Below are 20,243 nucleotides of genomic sequence, written 5' to 3'. Positions count from 1 at the left end.
ATATTTGTTTTTCTGTGAAAGCTAGAACAAGTAAATTACCATATTTTTTATGGAGATATTTATGATAGGGCAGTGTGTATAATCTGGTGAAAACGCTTGTTCCAGATTGATTTTGTCTCCTACTATGTAGTATTATATTTCTGGAGGTCTAGCCAGTAGTTAGTGTTGTGCATAGAGGCAGTCTTTTTTCCAGGAAACATCATGATTATTCAATAAAGGGGTGCTAAAGACAACACTGTCTTACAACTGGTGCCACAACTGGACTGGGAACTGCCTTCCATCTGTCTGCACTTGGCATAAGTTGACAAAGTAATGAGTTCTGAAGGTTTTTACATATTACGAGTGTATAATTATAATCGTTGGCATTAAACTTTTATAGTTCACATAAAGATGTTGTTGAAATAAGGAATACTGATTCTTTTTAATTATAGTCTTATTCCACAGCCAGTACTTGCTAATCCTGCTGGTATTTGATCTCTTCTGTTGACCTTATAAGGTTCGTAAATATGCAGACCTGACCTACAGTAATTAGAAATTCAATATGCAGCTTAATTGTCATTCAGTTTGTCATGAAAAATTGTCACGCATTTATGAAGAGGTTTGAGATGTATTACTTCCAACATCAGTGTTTTACAACGGTAAAAAGTAAGTTAAGTGCATACAGCTAATGTAGTCTGTGGGAGTAAGCTTATCTTTTGTTGCTTGCATTTTCAAAAAGGAAGGGAAAGAGTGTCCTCACTCAATCAGAATGATGTTTAATTATATATTATATATAATATAGTATTATATTTCAAAGGACCTTGGTCATTTCTTATACGAAAAAATAACTAGCCCAATTGCACATATCAGATGTTAAATAAACCAAGTATTCTTCAAATGAATTATAACTTGTTTTAACTTTAAATCTTGTATATGTTTCACTTAAAAAATATTACACACCACTGGGGGTCATATGATATTATAAGGACCAGCAAGTCAGCCACCCACCTTGTATATGGACCGAGGTGTTAGCCGAGGTCCATTCACCTTCTGGGGCTGACTGGTCGGTCCTTATAATGCCATAATGATATGGCCCGAAGTGGTTTGTAAATATTTCTTATATTATACAAAACATTTTATATTACCATTCAATATTTTTAAAGCACTTTATATGTGTTTTATTGTACAAAGCTAATAATGTTTACTTGTGACAAATTTTCGCCATTGTGAAAATAGCAAGCCGCACTTACCAGTTGTATGACGTCAGCGGTCCAGATCAGCCAAAAATATGATAAGGACCGCTGATGTCATAAAACTGGATTTTAATCAAATACAGAGATATACGGATCGATCAACTTTTTATTTACAAAGAATGGACACATTTATGGAAGGTATAATATTATAGTTTTTTTCTGTAACGAATCTCAGAACAAGTATTTAATAAAATGCTTTACTCTTTGATATCATAATTGTAAAAAAATACCAAAATGTAAAAAAATAATTGAGTCAGAGACCGGGGTGTCGCCAAAATTGCAGTCCAGTGTTGTATCCACTGTGCCACAAAGGCTTACCCTAAACGGTTGGAATATTTACACTATATACCTAACTTGGTAATATCACGTGATAACATTGACTAGCCAATCACGCATAAGGAATGATTTCTACTAGGTAGATATAATGGAAAAATATGAAAAAACTGCTAAAAATAAATTAATTGGAAACTATATGGTACATCATTTAGTAGGTTCAATGCATTGTACACATCGATACCATGTTAATGTAAGTTTTCGACGTTTTTTTTTGTTGTTTTTTTCGCTATTTCATCATACGGAGTACAGCCGCTTTAAGCTCTGAATTAAACTGACCTTTGTTTATTTTACATGTAGAATGGTAAGTTTTAGGATGTTCATTGTATTTTGTGTTATTCAAAGGTATAACTATTTCAATTGATAAAGACTTGTGAATTATTTTATACATAAGTATGGCTAAGAAAGGTTTAATATATAATTATGTTATTTTATTTATAACCGGCCTATTTATGCAGCAGTGTGGTGATACCAAGTAAACACATAAGTTAATGTTTTAAGCCGGATTTCTCATTGAAAAATTACGGGTTATAGGAAGGCGAAAACCAGGCGGGTGGGCGGGCGGACGGTAGTTAACAATTTTGCGTTAAAGTTTTCATTTTATGTAATGAAATCAAGAGTTTTTATCCAATGGTAATCGAACTTCATACAATGGTAGAGCATAATGTGAGGAAGTGCAGTGTACAATAACCATAACTCTATTCTTGCTTATTACTGAGTTATTGCCCCTTGTTAAATGATAAGAACACTATTAAAAAATGCACTAATATATATCATTATATGCATAAACATATTATAGCTTAAATGACAGTGAAACTGAACTAGGCTTTAGATAATCATTCGTTTGGAAAACCCTTTATGTGCAAAGCAATGAAATTCTAATGCTCTGTGCCCTAAAGAAAGAAGTTTTTCCCCTGACCATCTTAATTGAACAGGTTATCTCTATTGATGTCGATTTTGTAAACATCCTTATTGGGACAAAGTTGTTAAACTGTTGTAAAACTTTTCATCCATTTTGAGGGTGTTTTCCTGTCTGCTTGTTGATCTCTAATTAGCCAATCTTGTGGCGTCCTTAAGGTTTCATTAAAGAATTAATAGATGGAAAATTGCCTTTTCATTGACCAGGAACCTGGAAAATAGTTTAATGGAAATATTAAACCTTTTAATTGAAATGATCTTTGCTTTTTTCCATCAAGAAAAGAAGTTTCTAACTTTCTATCCTATAATTATTTCTTTCAACATCTTTTTACTCTTCCTCTGTCCTAAATTGATTATCAAGATACAGGTATATGATCTAACTTGAGATTATATCCCTTGTATTAGTAATACATTATCGGACATACAATAATTCTTACACTAGTTGGTATTCCTGCTTGTGACATTTACTGTTTTTAATTATAATTCATGTCTGAAGGCGAAATTGAGCAATAAAAGCTGACAGTGATATGATGATGTCCGACACCATTTTGCCACAACATCACCATTACACTGCAGTCTGCTTAACAAGCAGCCAATGTGACTTTAATATTGTATAGATTCGATCATTATCAGGGAGCAGTTTAATTGAAGCAGTTGCTGTGGATTCATTGGATAATCACTCAATATTCTGTTCTATTTTTTTTATACAAAAATAATGAGATACAACTTGCAAAGTGATATTGTTTAAGTCGGCATTTCTTTTTTTTTCATCTCCTATAAAATAATGAATCTCACAATTTTTTTATTTTATTTTTTTCTCCAGAAATTTATTAAAAAATCTCTCAATTTGTTGGCATTGTATGGTAAAGTAAACAGTTTAACGATAGGTTTAAAGTTTCTATACTTGTTAGATGATAAATAAGAAGACGGGTAATCCAGTTTATGTCCACAGTTTATTTTGGACTAGCTTTTACTGTCTTTACAAATACAGCCAGTGTTTGGAGATTGTATATCCTATCTCACTTGCTTAATTCTCTAAATTTGTATTCTGTCGGTAGGATTTTATGACTTTGTTTCTTTTGAAACGAATATTGAGAATTCTTACGTTATCAGCCATTTATTTGCATAAAAGAAGATTGATACGCTATTTTGATAATGTTTATTACTAGCTACCTGTGTCGTTGTGTACTGCGGCTTTGTGACAACCACAATGAAGAGAGTCGGTTTGGATGACCTTTTCATGTGCACCGCTTCACTGAACTGTTCGTGTTTCGTCACTGTTATACTGGATGTAGAACTTGTACACACAAGCCGTTTTAAATTTAATGAGTGTACTGGGATATGTGTGCGCGTATCTATTTACAGTGTTTAAATCCTGTATGAGGAAATAGCTGATGTTCTGTTAAAAAAAATCTGATATGATTGGATGAGTGTTAACAATAGAAAATATGTAGCAAAATTTAGGTTTGAACACCTTGAAATTTAATTGGTACTTGAGAACAAAGATCATTTTCAATTCGCTGGCGGTGTTAATGCTAATTTAACTGTTGAGTTTTAGGAATTACTCTTGGTGGTATTTCGGTATCATGATTCATAACCAGTAGTCATCTCTGAATGATAAGCTTTGGCTGATTCATCCCCAGTTCATGGGAAGTAAGTAGGAACAATAACAGCATTGACAACCCTTGTATAGTGATGTGGAATAGCCTATTTTATGGGATATCGGATAGTTCAGTTGTCAAATATTATTCAAGTGATAGATAGTAAAGAAGTGAATGAATTTCACGGGCTCATGTATACTGATTTTGGGAATTAAGTTCATATTGTACATGTTATGGAAAGTGGGTAGCAGAGCCAGCTGGGTAGCAGAGCCAGCTTTGCTGAGCCATGTAGTTGTAGTACTAATTCAGAACAGTTCAGATGAATGATTGTATCATTACATAATTTGTGCTGAGATCAGTGAATTTAGCTGCTCATTTCTGGGTTACTTGTCATCTCTGGTTTTCGGTGTTCTGTGTATCTACATGTGGATTTATTACACGGAGTGTTCTTGAGTGTTCTGCCAGATAATTAACGTCAGGTTGTAGAGTGATCTCAGAAAGCACAGCTCTATGTGTGTATTTCCAGTGACCGTGCAGTGTCAGGAAAACTGTGTAGATTCTATGTGAACACTTGATACTGTACATGTCATAATATACTGGTATACAGTTCAATTCCCAGATGTTCATATTTGATTTGTTTTGCCAGTGTAAATCAGCTGTTACAGAATGTTGTGGATTATGAATATGATACATTTATACCTGGATGTAATTAATTGTACACAAACTGAGAGTGGTGTTGGATAAGCTTTGTGAGTGATTTAAAATTTGATGGTGTTTGTTTAGCCCGTATTTGGTGAAAGTTTACATTTGGATTAGTGGGCGTAAAGTGGACAGAATGTGGGGTCAATTCTGTGAGTTGATGGCCGCCCAGACCCGGACACATCAGGGCCAGAGGCAGATGCCTGTGCTGGAAAGGTGGGTAGTTAGACTTACTTATGTCTCTGAGTGAAGGGGTTTTGTGGGGTTGATGAGTGGAATGGGACTGGTCAAAGTAAAGGCTTGGAACGTTGATATGGATGTTCTGTGAAAGGATTTCCCCCCTGACAGTGATGATCTTGTGACATTACAGAGACAACATTGTTATGGTAACTGATTCTATATCAGTCTTATAAATATTGTGTATTTTTTTTTAAAACGTACTAGACAGCATGGGATGTCAGTGTGTTACATTCTGTGCCTTTGCCATAATTCCTGTGTCTGACACAAACACAGAGTGGAACACACACCCATGGCATCATATACTGCATGGAATGATTGCAGAAATCTCACGCCTTATGTGAACAGGGGTATACTCAAATAAAAAGGTTATTGTTTTTGGGAAGCATTTCTTGGCATATTAAGAATGTCTTGATGCTGTTAAAAAGACTTTATGTCATGTGTACCTTCAATTAAGAGCTTTCCTGACACATGTTTGTGCCATCTTTAAAGTAGATCTTTAGTGCTGACATTGTCAAGTGAAGCTCTATTTGTAAATGTATTGTCTCCTTATGTAGTCTTAATTAATTAAAGTAGAATTTATTATCCCTTGAATGGATGAAAAGCATGTTTTATATTTAGTTATCACTTGATCCAAGGTTTAATTATCACTTGATTTAAGGTTTAATTATCAATTGATTCAAGGTTTATTTATCAATTGATTCAAGGTTTATTTACCAATTGCTTTGTTGAAAAGCATTTCAAGGTTTAATAATCACTTAATTCGAGATATTAAATAATATCTTAATTTTTTGAAAAGCACTGCACTGATTGTTTATCACTTGCTCACTTGCGATTATTTATCACTTGCTCACTTGGGTGTTGTTAAAACCCAATATTCTTGCCTAATGTTGTCAATAACAACTTCTTTAGCAATATCTTGTTTTCTTGTTATCTGGTTTTTTCCAGCTGTGTATGAGAGATATCCTTGATAGCAATGCAATTGTGAGAACATGTTGAATGTTTTAAGGTTTTTTCTTGATAACTTTGTGATTAACAGATGTATGTGCAAAGGTCATCTTTGTTCATAAGGTAGCAAATACCAGTTGCTGCTGGGAAATCGGGCCTGGGGTTTCTCTCTTGTGTCAAATTGGAATGTTCAAATGTAATGTGCTGCAGTCATAATAGGGCTTTGGTGTAGAAAATGGGACCTGGGTGTTTCAGGTGGAAACCGGATCTGAATTAGTTGACTCAGCATGAGCAGTGCATATTTTATCAGGTGTGATATCAGGTTCGGTGTCAGTTGGTTCAAATGGTTTGGGCGTACTATTTTGATCAATTTCAGAAACATGAAAACATTTCAAAATTTAAATAAATAAAAAAATAAAAAAAATACCCAAGGCACATGAACGGACTTGAATGCAAAATACGTTTTTTTTAAGATTAAATTAAGAATAATGTGTAAATTACAAGGGTCAGCAACATGAAGCTCAATTGTGCAGAATTTGTAGAGGTCAAATGGGAAGGGAAGATTTTCACCATGTTGGTATTGGTACCCTCCAACTTAAAACATATTGATGCGCACGAAAACAGAATTAATGTCAAGTTGATTGATCTTATATAGTTAGTTCTAGAAGAAAATTTGGAAGAAAAAAAGTGCTCATTTTTCCTAATAATTATTATACCGATAAAAGAAGTTTGAAGGGGGTATATTGGAGTCACCCTGTGGTCAGTGAGTCGGTCGGTTTGTAGGTCGGTCCGTTGGTGCGTTGCAATTTACCTTGTCCGGAGCATAACTTAAAAACTACTGGATGGAATTGGATTAAACTTCATACAATGGTAAAGCATAATGAGAGGAAATGCAGTGTACAATAACCATAACTCTATTCTTGCTTATTACTGAGTTATTGCCCTTTGTTACCTTTTTTGTCCAGAGCATAACTTGAAAACAATTGGATGGAATTTAATAAAACTTCATACAGTGATAGATCATGATGAGAGGAAGTGCAGTGTACAGGAACCGCAATTCCATTTCAGCTAATTACAGAGTTACTGCCCTTTGTTCCTTTTTCTTGTCTGGAGCATAACTTGAAAACTATTTGATGGAATTTGATAAAACTTCATACATTGATAGGTCATAAAGAGAGGTAGTGCAGTGTACAGGAACCACAATTCTATTCCAGCTAATTACAGAGTTACAGCCCTTGTTACTTTTTCTTGTCCGGAGCATAACTTGAAAACTATTGGATGGAATTTAATAAAACTTAATACAGTGATAGGTCATGATGAGAGGAAGTGCAGTGTACATGAATCATTACACTATTTTAGCAAATTACAGAGTCATTGCCTTTTTCTGTGGTTTTTTTGTCAAACTTTTGTCCGGACAGTAACTTGAAAACTACTAGATGGAATTTAATAAAACTTCATACAATGATAAATCATAATGAGAGGTGGCGTTCGGGGGTATTACCTTCACCTTCAGTGATAGCTCTAGTTTGTTTAGGATTTCAGTATTAACACTAACCTTTATTGTTGAGCTACCAGACAAAAATGCATTTGTGGTTGTTAACATAGTGGGTACTGACACCAGAACTTTGAAAGGGTCCTTGGAGGATTGTTTGAGGACAAATGTTTTAGGACTGTCTGGCTGGAAACTGTCAGCTCTGACATTATAATACTGTGGAATGGATGGAAGATTTATGTATTGGTACATACTTTGAATTATTGTTCTGAATCTTGTCAGCACTACAGCTGCTCATGGGTATTCTGAGTCATGACTCTTGTAAAATTTAATGGCTATTATATCTTTTAGTGGTTTATTTTTACAGCTTAAATTAATTCATAATGTGTTTTAAGTACTGTCTGTAGAATAACCAGGGTTATTGTAAGTTTAGAATGGTTTACATTTTTAGTGTGTGTGTGTGTGTGTGGTCTACTTGTGTTTTCCCTTGTCAGTCATGTTTCCTAGAAAGTTAGTTGTCAATGTAGCAAGTGGTAGACAGGGGCTTGAGTAAAAAGTTCCTGGAAGACCAAGCTAGGACAGGCCTCCAGATACCAATAAATCAGAGTTAGGCCATAACAGCTTCAGTCTAATCTCCTGTTGTTTTAAGAACTAATTCAATTTCCATCCCTGGAAACACAAGAAGGCATGATTAACTTTCATTCTAATTCCTCATGTGCTTGTGTGTTTTAGCAGATGAAATAAGGAAATAAAGATCCTGACATGCTCAATTAATCACATCTGCTTCAAATTGAAACTTTGTGGCCACAGGAATAAAAAGCTGGGCTGTTTTACATGGGAATCCGTCAGGCTGGGGCCCAATCTCTTGATGGAAATGTACACTGAGTTAACTGTTTTAAATTAAAACTTTATCCTGATGCTTTTCCTGTGTTATATAAGGTATTCTTTTTGCTGACAGTGAAACTAGAGTGGCTATGTTGTTTATCATGATATTCCATCAGCTTTCTCCGCATCTGCAATCTCTTTGAAGATTTTCTCAGGAGAATGGATTTCCTATCATATTCTAGTTTTCTATTTGACTTGATTGTTATCTGGCAAGCAATAATACTGCTATTATTTAATGAAATTTTACCTTTTCAATTACACAATAGCACTTCTAGATTTTCAGGAAGATCATTTTCAGGAGGATTACTGGTGATATTTACTAGTGTTTTATTTTTCAACTAAATTCTTTATGAGAGACCTGAAGTTAAAGTTCAGCTAATAGAATTAATTGTTTAGATTTTTCACAGTTGACTTTATGTGTGTAGTTGTTAAATTTGTATACTGCTGTTGAACATAGAACTTTGGCTTGTTCTTTATTAGCAACATCTATAATGCTATATAAACCTGTAGAATATGAATAAAATGGGGTCAGGTATTTGGTAGTGTTGATTCTTGTCTAGGTTTCCTATGCTGCGTGAGTTCATGCTTTCTATTATGGGGCATGGGGTCAGGTATTTGGTAGTGTTGATTCTTGTCTAGGTTTCCTATGCTGCGTGAGTTCATGCCTTCTATTATAGGGCATGGGGTCAGGTATTTGGTAGTGTTGATTCTTGCCTAGGTTTCCTATGCTGCATGAGTTCATGCCTTCTATTATAGGGCATGGGGTCAGGTATTTGGTAGTGTTGGTTCTTGCCTAGGTTTCCTATGCTGCATGAGTTCATGCCTTCTATTATAGGGCATGGGGTCAGGTATTTGGTAGTGTTGGTTCTTGCCTAGGTTTCCTATGCTGCGTGAGTTCATGCCTTCTATTATATTATGGGGCATGGGGTCAGGTATTTGGTAGTGTTGATACTTGTCTAGGTTTCCTGTGCTGCGTGAGTTCATGCTTTCTATTATGGGGCATGGGGTCAGGTATTTGGTAGTGTTGATTCTTGTCTAGGTTTCCTATGCTGCGTGAGTTCATGCTTTCTATTATGGGGCATGGGGTCAGGTATTTGGTAGGATTGATACTTGTCTAGGTTTCCTATGCTGCGTGAGTTCATGCCTTCTATTATGGGGCATGGGGTCAGGTATTTGGTAGGATTGATACTTGTCTAGGTTTCCTATGCTGCGTGAGTTCATGCCTTCTATTATGGGGCATGGGGTCAGGTATTTGGTAGGATTGATACTTGTCTAGGTTTCCTATGCTGCGTGAGTTCATGCTTTCTATTATGGGGCATGGGGTCAGGTATTTGGTAGTGTGGATACTTGTCTAGGTTTCCTATGCTGCGTGAGTTCATGCTTTCTACTGTTATGGGGCATGGGGTCAGGTATTTGGTAGTGTTGATTCTTGTCTAGGTTTCCTATGCTGCGTGAGTTCATGCTTTCTATTATGGGGCATGGGGTCAGGTATTTGGTAGTGTTGATTCTTGTCTAGGTTTCCTATGCTGCGTGAGTTCATGCCTTCTATTATGGGGCATGGGGTCAGGTATTTGGTAGTGTTGATTCTTGTCTAGGTTTCCTATGCTGCGTGAGTTCATGCCTTCTATTATGGGGCATGGGGTCAGGTATTTGGTAGGATTGATACTTGTCTAGGTTTCCTATGCTGCGTGAGTTCATGCCTTCTATTATGGGGCATGGGGTCAGGTATTTGGTAGTGTTGATTCTTGTCTAGGTTTCCTATGCTGCGTGAGTTCATGCTTTCTATTATGGGGCATGGGGTCAGGTATTTGGTAGTGTTGATTCTTGTCTAGGTTTCCTATGCTGTGTGAGTGTATGCTTTCTATTTGGGGGCATGGGGTCAGGTATTTGGTTGTGTTGATACTTGTCTAGGTTTCCTATGCTGTGTGAGTGTATGCTTTCTATTATGGGGCATGGAGTCAGGTATTTGGTTGTGTTGATACTTGTCTAGGTTTCCTATGCTGTGTGAGTGTATGCTTTCTATTTGGGGGCATGGGGTCAGGTATTTGGTAGTGTTGATACTTGTCTAGGTTTCCTATGCTGTGTGAGTTCATGCCTTCTATTATGGGGCATGGGGTCAGGTATTTGGTAGTGTTGATACTTGTCTAGGTTTCCTATGCTGTGTGAGTGTATGCTTTCTATTTGGGGGCATGGGGTCAGGTATTTGGTAGTGTGGATACTTGTCTAGGTTTCCTATGCTGTGTGAGTTCATGCCTTCTATTATGGGGCATGGGGTCAGGTATTTGGTAGTGTTGATTCTTGTCTAGGTTTCCTATGCAGTTCCTGCTTGCCTTCATGGGCATTATGGTCAGGTATTTGGTAGTATGGATAGTTATATGATTGGTTCTTGAATGTACCTACTATAAAGCTTTTTAAACTGTCTAAGTTGTTAGTTGACTGTTCAAGAATGGAACGTCTTGTTGTGAAAGGTTCAAGGCATTTCACTTATTTTCCTCTGATCCTTTATATGTTAAAATAGAATTTCAAAAATGCCTGTAAGAAATAAAGAGTACTATCTGTGGTTTGTGTTCAAGTTCAAACAATAATTGACACTTTTTATTGGTCTCTTGTTCTTGCTTTCACTTTAATATCTTTAAGAATGTCTGCCTTTGTATCATTAATCGGTCTGACTTGTATGTTGATTTATTGGGTATCAGCGACACCTTATTCTAATTACTTTAAGAAACTTTGATTGTTGAGATGTAATATTTGTTTGAAACTTTTAACAATTATTCTCCATCTTTTGAATGCAAAGAAAAACACAGTAGTTCTCTGTGCAAGCAAAGTGCGTAATTAATCAACCCAGTTGATTGGTTATATCACAATTTAGATTATGGGTTTACTTGTTTGCTTACTCCTATTTGCTTATAAAATTGTTTAAAATTATAACAAGCCAAGGTTTCAGTATATTGCTGTTAATGGAAATCTGTATTTCTTATGAATGAGTGGACAGGTGGCTCTTACATAGATAGAAAGAATGTCTTTGTATTTAAATTCACAGATGTTGGTTTCCCTCATGTCTTTTGTTAGTACAAGCGAACCTTGCCAAAACCTTTTAACTTGTATGAATACCAGTTGATGTATTAGAAATCAGCACTCCTGTATACCCAGTTGTTTGATGTTATATTTACAACCAGTTGTAACATTTAAGTATTAAAATGCACTGAAATGTGTCTGCTTGATCTTTATTAAATGGTAGAAAAGATTATTCTTCATGCAGATGTTTACTTTGCATTTGTTCAAGTTGAACCTTACATTGAATGTTTGGTGTCATTTATTAGGCGTTCAGAGATGCCTTGTGAACTTTTGTTTGCCATACTTTTTAAATATCTCATTGGCCTTGGCATCTGCGTCAACCACTGAGTGTTTCTTCAAAACAAGATATATCAACAACAAGAGCAACAGAAACTAGGGCAACAACAACAAGATATGAACACTTTAGATAGTCTTTCACTGCGTGGAATGTAATAGTATTTATACCAATGTTGATCTAATGTTTTATTTAAAGCATGTTATACAGGAAATGCTTGCTGACTTTTTTTTTGTTTCAGGGAGAGTGTATGAAATCAGAGTGAATTATAATCCTCCATGTTGTAACAAACATAATGAATAACACGTTTTGTTATATAGAAAGTTTGAGTGCATTTTTTTTATACATTGGCAGGATGGACACATATTCTGGTCGTTCAAGCAGTGACAGTTCGAGCAGTGATTCTGGTGACAGCAGCGATGGGGAGTCAGACCGGGACTCAGACAACGAAGGGCCCGTGGGCCATGTGCAGGTCACAACACCGGCACAGAAATCTGCCTCCCCGGAGTATGGCACGGAAACAACGCCTTCTCCCGTATGTGATGTGCGCCCAGTAGGCGCATATAGTTATTTAGAAGTTTAGATTGATGAATAATTGTTTTGCACGTATAACTGTACACACTAAGTGACCGTATAAACATGACAACCTTTAAAGTATGTGTAAATGACCCTGTTGTCATTCCATATCTTAGTTTGATGGTTTTGGGCCCAGATATTTTATGTGAAGTAGCAGAACTAGCCATAAATTAATAGTTGATTTTCTTTTATGTAAGATGATTGATAATATTTTAGATTGAAAAAAATTGTGCACCTCTGTAAACCCCCCAATGTGTACCATATTCTATTACCCCCATTTTAATAACATGGCTCAGTTGCAAATATGCGAAGTAGGTCTTTCTGTAAATGCATTTCCTATTGTATAGATTGGATCAAAAATATCAATTGTTGGTCTTCTTTGGGCTGACTCATCTAGGGGCAAAATAAATATGGCCATTAATCTTGATAATGAATTACTTCTCACAGATTGAAATGAAATCAGTCAATATCTTAAATTGCTTCCTATGAAATGGCTTTGTTCTTCATTTTCTGTCCTGGCTTGATCAATAATTGTTTTGCATCTAGAAAGTCACTTACATTTGATTTATTTTGAGAAAAATGTCCAACTTAATGGTTGTCTGCTTGGTTCAAATTTCATAATATCTCATACAATGTTGACAGCTTGGCTAGCTTTGGTCATATTTATTGTTAATCCCAATTGTTATCACAGGGCACTGTTAATGGTCTCATTATGTTGTGAAAATGAATATGTCAGATTTGATACAAAGGTAAGTGATACACTTGGTGTCATGAACGCAAATGTTTTGAGCTGAAGCTCTGTAAAGTATGCACAATTCAGTTTTTCCAGTAGATGCCATATGGCACATGTAAGACTCTAATGGCCTTAGTCACTGGTTCACTATGACCTTAGTCACTAGCTTACTTTGGTCTTAGCCAGTGCTTTACGATGATCTTAGTCAGTTTACTATGACAGAAGTCACCAGCTTACTATGACAGTAGTCACCAGTTTACTATGTCCCGAGTTTGTATATTACTATGGCCTAAGTCAGTGCTTTACTTTGGCCTTTATTGTACTTTACTATAGCCTAAGTCACATGTTTGCTATGGCCCTAGTCACCAGTTTACTATGGCCTTAGTTACCAGTTTACTATGGCCTTAGTCAGGGCTTTTCTTTTGCCTTGGTTCACAGTTTACTATGACCTTAGTCGCCAGTTTACTATGGCCCTAGTCAGGACTTTACTTTGGCCTTGGTCACCAGTTGACAATGACCTTAGTCACCAGTTTACACTGGTCCTAGTCACCAGTCTACACTTGTCCTAGTCACCAGTTTACTATGACCTTAGTCACCAGTTTACTATGGCCCTAGTCAGGACTTCACTTTGGCCGTAGTCACCAGTTTACTATGACCTTAGTCACCAGTTTACTATGGCCCTAGTCAGGACTTCACTTTGGCCGTAGTCACCAGTTTACTATGACCTCAGTCACCAGTTTACTATGGTCCTAGTCAGGACTTTATTTTGGCCGTAGTCACCAGTTTACTATGACCTCAGTCACCAGTTTACTATGGTCCTAGTCAGGACTTCACTTTGGCCGTAGTCACCAGTTTACTATGACCTCAGTCACCAGTTTACTTTGGTCCTAGTCAGGACTTCACTTTGGCCGTAGTCACCAGTTTACTATGACCTCAGTCACCAGTTTACTATGGTCCTAGTCAGGACTTTATTTTGGCCTGCATTTGTGCTTTACTATTGCCCTAGTAAGTGGTTTACTATGGCCTTTGCAAATAATTTACTATGGCCTTAGTCACTGGTTTACTATGACCTTAATCATTCTTTACTATGACCTTAGGCACTGGTTTACAGTGGCCCTAGTCAGTGATGTACTATGGTCTTAGTCACTGGTTTACTCAAACTATTTTGTGGATATTCCTCTGGCATTTTAAGAAAATCTAAAATTGTTAGCATGGAATGGCATTTATAATTGAGAATTAACTCTATTTAAATGTAGCAAGTCTTAACCAAGCACTATCATTAAAGCAATGACATGATTTTTGTTTAAATCGTGTTTGGACAAAATAAAGTTAAATTGAATAGTCCTCAAATTTTACATAAATTGAATGCTTTATGTTTCCATAACAACCAACACATTCCAAATCATTATAAAGATAATATTCTATAACCATTCTTTTTAAGTGTTTGATTCTGAAAATGATTGATGAATGTATTTTGTTTGTGTCTGTTAAAGGCATTCCTTACAGATGAGGTATAGTTTTGTGAAATTGAACATAATATGGTAATGTAGACATTATATCTGCAATGTGATGTCAAAATATCCCCTAATATCTAAAATAATTGAATTAGTATAATTATATTGATTGAAGAAACAGAATTATGAACGCAAATGTAAGAAACCATTTCATGTGCCATGGGTATGTGTGCTTTTGTTTAATATGTGGCCTAATTTCAGCAGTCTGGGAAGTGGAAGCTAGACAACTTCCTTCAGAAGGGGCCTCAGTCATTGTTGAACGGAAAACCCCCATCAGTGGAGGCCCCGCCTTCTGATAAGTCTGAGGACCACTTTGACGGGGACAGGCGTGGGGCTGACAATTTCATCTCTGACGAAAATCCGCCCTCAATAGACCAGGACACCTCTTTCAAGCACATGTCGGCAGATGAGTTCTCTCCCCCTGCACCTATTGATAAGCTGTCTGTGTTATCTCCAATTAAATCCCCAGTCAAAATAATTCATAGTAGACACTCTAGTGCTGCAGAGAAGTTGATTGTGAAAAATAATGAACAAGCATTTAATTCCACAAACAAATTTGACAATGTTAAAACAAGAGAGCGTAAAAGTTCTCAGTCAATAGCTAGTCCAGATGTAAATATATCAGACAATGAAAAGCCTCGAAAAGTCAGAGCGCGTAAAGCTCGCATGAAAACCGTCATATCGCCAGCATATATAAGTGACTCTGACAGTGAGATTGATGTTGTTAACACATCTCGGTCCCCAATCAAATCTCCGCATAAATCTCTTCCACAAAAATCTCAATCCTCTTCCACAAATCCACGCAATTCTTTGTGTTCCAGTAGTAATAGTGTCCCTATTACAAGTCCTGCTCGTAGGAAAGGAGCTAAGCTTGATAAACATTTAAAAGAACAAGACAGGGTCAAGTTAAAACCAGTCTGTAATTCTGGTGTGCCTGAAAAGTCTACTCACTGTGATAATAGCAAAGCAGCATCAAAACCTTCTCGCAGTATAAAAGATCCAAGCGTAGAGCAAATTTTGGACTCATTCCCTGGTGCAAAACCCCTTTCGCCTATTCCTAACTACCCAAGTATAGACATTTCCCATCACACCAATAGAGAGAAGCTAGCCAAGGCAGGGCTGGCAACCTCGCCAGTGAAACCACTTCCATTAAATGGCAACATATCATGGGTAAAAGGAAAACCTTCTGTCCTTGTACGGATTGAGCTGAACCTCTTGGATAGTTATTTGTGTGTGGAAAGGAGCAGTCAAGGGTTCCTTGAGCCAAAGCATATACGTGAAAGTGAGCCTTCAAAGCAACCATTTGATGGTAGTGCCAAATCAAATCTTCCAAATTATATGAAAAAGTCTCAAAATAAAGTGCTAAAAGATGTACATGAGAAAGGTTCTAGTGCTCATAGTGCGTATAGAACTAAAAATGTTAGTGCAAATAGTAGTGTAAGTACAGAAAATGTGTATTCTAGTGAGAAATTAGTTTCAAATAAGAGTGTGTCTAAGAAGAAAGTTGTAAAGGATATTGAAGCAATTCCAGATTTTGATGCATTGCCAGTTCGTGAGCCAACTAAACACAGCGAGTCAGAGGAATCTAGCGACTCTGAGAGTGCGAGTAGCAGTAGTGGGTCAAGTAGTTCTACTTCCTCTGACTCTGATAATGACTCTGAAGTTGAGAATGAGAGCTCAAAGCCATTGTCACCCATTCATGACTATAATACCGCATCTAATCATTCGTTACACCAGTCTCCGCCAGATGTCAAGAAGCGGAAATTGGACTCTAGTCGAAATGATGACTCAAAACGGAGAAGAACCCTTCCCAGTTCACCATTCAAGCAATCCACACCAGTACAAAACAGGTATACCTTATATTTATAATATTTCTTTTATATCATTTTTAGGTCATCCATTGTATTTTTAGAAAGAAAGAGTTGTGGCTAATAGTCATTGACTTGGTAACATGGTTTTGCTTGTTGTCGTACAAAACAAAAATGTTGACAATTTCTGAAAACTGTCAATGATATTTACATTGAACTTGTTATACATGTTCACATTGACCTTATTTGTGGCAATTTTTATCGCTAGCATGAAAATATGTGTTGAGCTTTACCCCTTGTCTATCAAAAAAACTAACAAGTATTGTCTTCTGTTTGTTAGTGCAAAAATAATATAAAAATTATATGATAGTCATCAATGGATGTTATTATTTGCGTTACGAAATAAAAATGTTAATCTTTAAAGTTAATATTCATCATAAACTTCCATCTTCTTAATAAATTGGATATAATTAGATTGTAAATTATAACAAACTGACATCAGATTTTACTGCAAGTGTTAAATACTTTGGTGTAAAATGTAAACATTTCATGGCTAAACTTTACAGTTAGCGGGATTAATTATCTCATATCAAGCAACGTGCAATTCTATTTAAGAATTAGATAACTTCTCTCTTCTTTGCTTTATGGACATCGATCGCAGAAATGTGTCTGCGCCTAACATAAAAAAATCAGCACATTCCTTCTTCAGTTCTTCAAGACTGATCTATGGTTTACCCCTAAACATGGCAGAAAACTTCAGAAACTCATTTGTAACCATTAGAGTACAAGCAAACACAATTAAATGCATTAGGACAGCACTAGAGGTAAAATGATTATAATTCATCACACAACCAAACAAATGAGAAAAAAGGTTGAACATTTAACAGGTTATTAATCTTATAGATGTATGTGTTTAATTACCGCACTAGAATGTAAAACAATAGCTTTTAAATATGTGAAATAGATGAGGAAGCCGTGGCATATCTTTTTGGCATAAATTTTTCTTTGCTTTAAATGAGTAAATCGGTTATCATTTGAACCACAGGTCATGCCGATATCGCTTACAAATCCTGCTAGTGATAATTGGGGAAGCTACCTGATATTTGAAAACTTTTGTTGTAAAAATTGAGTGGAAATTTAACTTCTTTTTGGAGCACATTCATTGGTTGAAAATAATGTCATTTGGCCTCTAGATTCTACTTCCTTAATCAGGTACTATTATAAACTCTAGTCTGCATGGAAACAAGGAAAAAAAACACAATTTTTTATTGAAATATAAACAAAAATCATATTTGTAGAATAAAATCCCAACAAATTAACTTGCATGGTTTAATCTTTAACATCAGTTTGGCAAAATCAAGAAAAGCACTGCAAAATTCAATAACATGGCTATTGAAGATGTTTTCTGCTTTTGTTATTCACTGAATTTGAAGAGTTTTGGTGTTGTTTAAAGGTCATAGGTGACACTGACATTTAGTTTATAGGTAAACATTAGGTAAAATTCTATTAACCTGTGGTTAAATCTAAGATAACAAGAACACATAGTAATTTAGAGGTCATTCTAGTGCATAAACTGAAAAATATGAAATATTTGTAATGAAAACCAGAACAGAGACAAGATTTGAAATAGTGTCCAAGTACAGAAGTGTTCCATCGTTAACAACAATGCCCCTGCATGGCATTTACAGTGCATTTTCTCTCCTTTTTTTGCTCACCCATTTATGAATGATTTATAACCATTTCATGGCCAATGGAGACTTTTCCTTGGCTAAAATAATGAAATGTTGTCTGCAATGGAGCTATTAATGTGTCTTGGAATAGGGATAAGCTATTGTCTGTCTTTTTGGTCATTTTCAGCCCTGGGTGGTCTAGTAGTTGTCTGAACGTTTATTAGTTTTTGACAGAGCTTATAGTCCACATTCATTAATATATATAATTTTTATGATAGTGAATTAAATTGTTACCATACGTTTACTTTTATAAAATGTATCAATATCCATCTACATTTTTTTTTTGAGGTGAAGATGGTGAATGGTATTGATTTGATTTGGTTGCAAACGCATCTATCAATGAAAGATACAGATCCTGTTATAGATAAATGTCTAAAGAACTTAGAAGATGTGAAATGTATGTAAATGACAAATACTTGATTCATTCTAGTTATCTTAACTATGTTTGTAGGTTAAGTTTATTGTAATTTTAAAAGCTATGAATTTTATGTCTTTGTCTGCAAAGATTACAGATTGTTATATAAAGGTTTTTTCCACCATTTTTGGAATGGGGCTTGGGGCCTTTCTTTATATTGCCAAAAATGCGCCGTTTTTACTAAAATTAGGAGTTGCAATTTTGTACAGAAACAAAAAAGACCACTTCAAAAACAACAACAGAAAACCTACGAGAATGAGGTGAATCTTTTAAGAATACACCAACTATTCTATACTAAAAAAAATTGGAGTCCAAATATATATTTATTTATTTCGAACATTACTTGGGAATTTTATTTTTATTTTTGAGAAATTATTATATTTATGTAATTCTTAAACTAAGCGTAAAATATACTATCTTGCTTTATTGAGCACATTTACTGTTACATTTCTTAGTGTGTTTTTTCATGAAAAAAGCTTAATTTACAATGAAAAGAATATGAATATGTTTGATCTTTTTCCATAATAAAGTCATTTGTACTGTGTAGGTGATGTCACTTGATGTTATTAATGACACATACAGTCAGGGGAATAAGCAGATATAAACACTGTTACTGATTGTGAGCTTGGGCTGTTCTTCAAAAATAAAAAGACCTCGATATCTTATTGTCATAACCTTGGCATCTCGCGGAATATTTACTATATTCAAATTATTCAAGATAGTCTCATTAAATTTAGTACACATATTTTCAATGACATTACATATGAATACCCCGGCCCATCACTCTAGTTGAATTAATTACAGAGTTATTAAATGCCCTGAGAAAAAAGAGATGAGGGTTGGTTTCATTTCTTGATGTTTATAAGCATTATTTTACTGAATTAACTGCTCTTTAATGAATGATTATGCTGTGAAGACCATGTATCCTTTATTTTAATGTCTTTAAACTGATTTTAATTTATGATTACACTATGATATCTGGTAAAGAACTTAATTTCTCAAATGCAGCAAGTTGCTTTTACTATGACAGAGACCAATGTATTTTAACATGACAGGCACTTTCTTTGTAAGACAATTAAGTTCAGGAAAAACAGATTATGCTAATAGTCTCATATTGTTCTATATCACGCCTCCAATATAAATGATGATACGCCATTGGTCCAGGGCTGGTCCGCAGTGACCCCATATTTTTCCATATTGGGTCACCAAGTTTATATCGAACCAAAATGGCATCTATTTTCCGATTCCGATGAATAAATGAAATATTTAAACATGTAAACAGGTCGGTGACGTGATATATACGTTACAGGATAAGTAGGTGAACCGATATGGGATATACTGGGCGCAGGAAATGATACTGCTAAGAGCTTCGCTCTCACCCAATATGGTTTCCTTTGCCCCGTATATAGGTCGTCGACTTGATATATACGTTACAGGATTAGTAGGTGAACCGATATGGGATATACTGGGCGCAGGAAATGATACTGCTAAGAGCTTCGCTCTCACCCAATATGGTTTCCTTTGCCCCGTATATCCATATCGGGTCACCTACTAACCCCGCAACTTATAATATTGTTCTGTATTGATGTTACATTCTCCAATTAGAATCTATAAAGAAACCAAAGGTTGACCTTAAGTGATGTTCCGATGATAATTTTTTAATAAAAAATTGTGTTGTACAAATATGCATGGGTTTAAATTGACCCTGTCGAGGGGGGCATTTTGCTCTAAGTGTGGACATGGGGTAAACTAACCCCCATGGGTATTGACAGA

The 20,243-nt window shown here is 35.6% G+C and overlaps 1 protein-coding gene across 2 annotated transcripts in view; it reads left to right on the top strand.

The window, feature by feature from the left end:
* Positions 1-20,243, top strand: part of LOC128226777 (AF4/FMR2 family member 4-like) — an 85,504-nt gene that overhangs the window by 42,310 nt on the left and 22,951 nt on the right. Inside the window, exons 10-11 of one of the 2 annotated variants that reach the window (XM_052936823.1) lie at positions 12,049-12,229; positions 14,722-16,367. In XM_052936823.1, the coding sequence (XP_052792783.1) occupies positions 12,049-12,229; positions 14,722-16,367 (1,827 nt within the window). Of the gene's footprint in view, positions 1-12,048; positions 12,230-14,718; positions 16,368-20,243 lie in introns of both variants that reach the window. The other variant, XM_052936822.1, reaches the window with a different exon arrangement.

This window comes from Mya arenaria, chromosome 3, assembly GCF_026914265.1.
Source record: "Mya arenaria isolate MELC-2E11 chromosome 3, ASM2691426v1".
Taxonomy (NCBI): Eukaryota; Metazoa; Mollusca; class Bivalvia; order Myida; family Myidae; genus Mya; species Mya arenaria.
The sequence above is the reverse complement of the archived record's forward strand: the minus strand, read 5'-3'. Positions and strand labels throughout refer to the sequence as shown.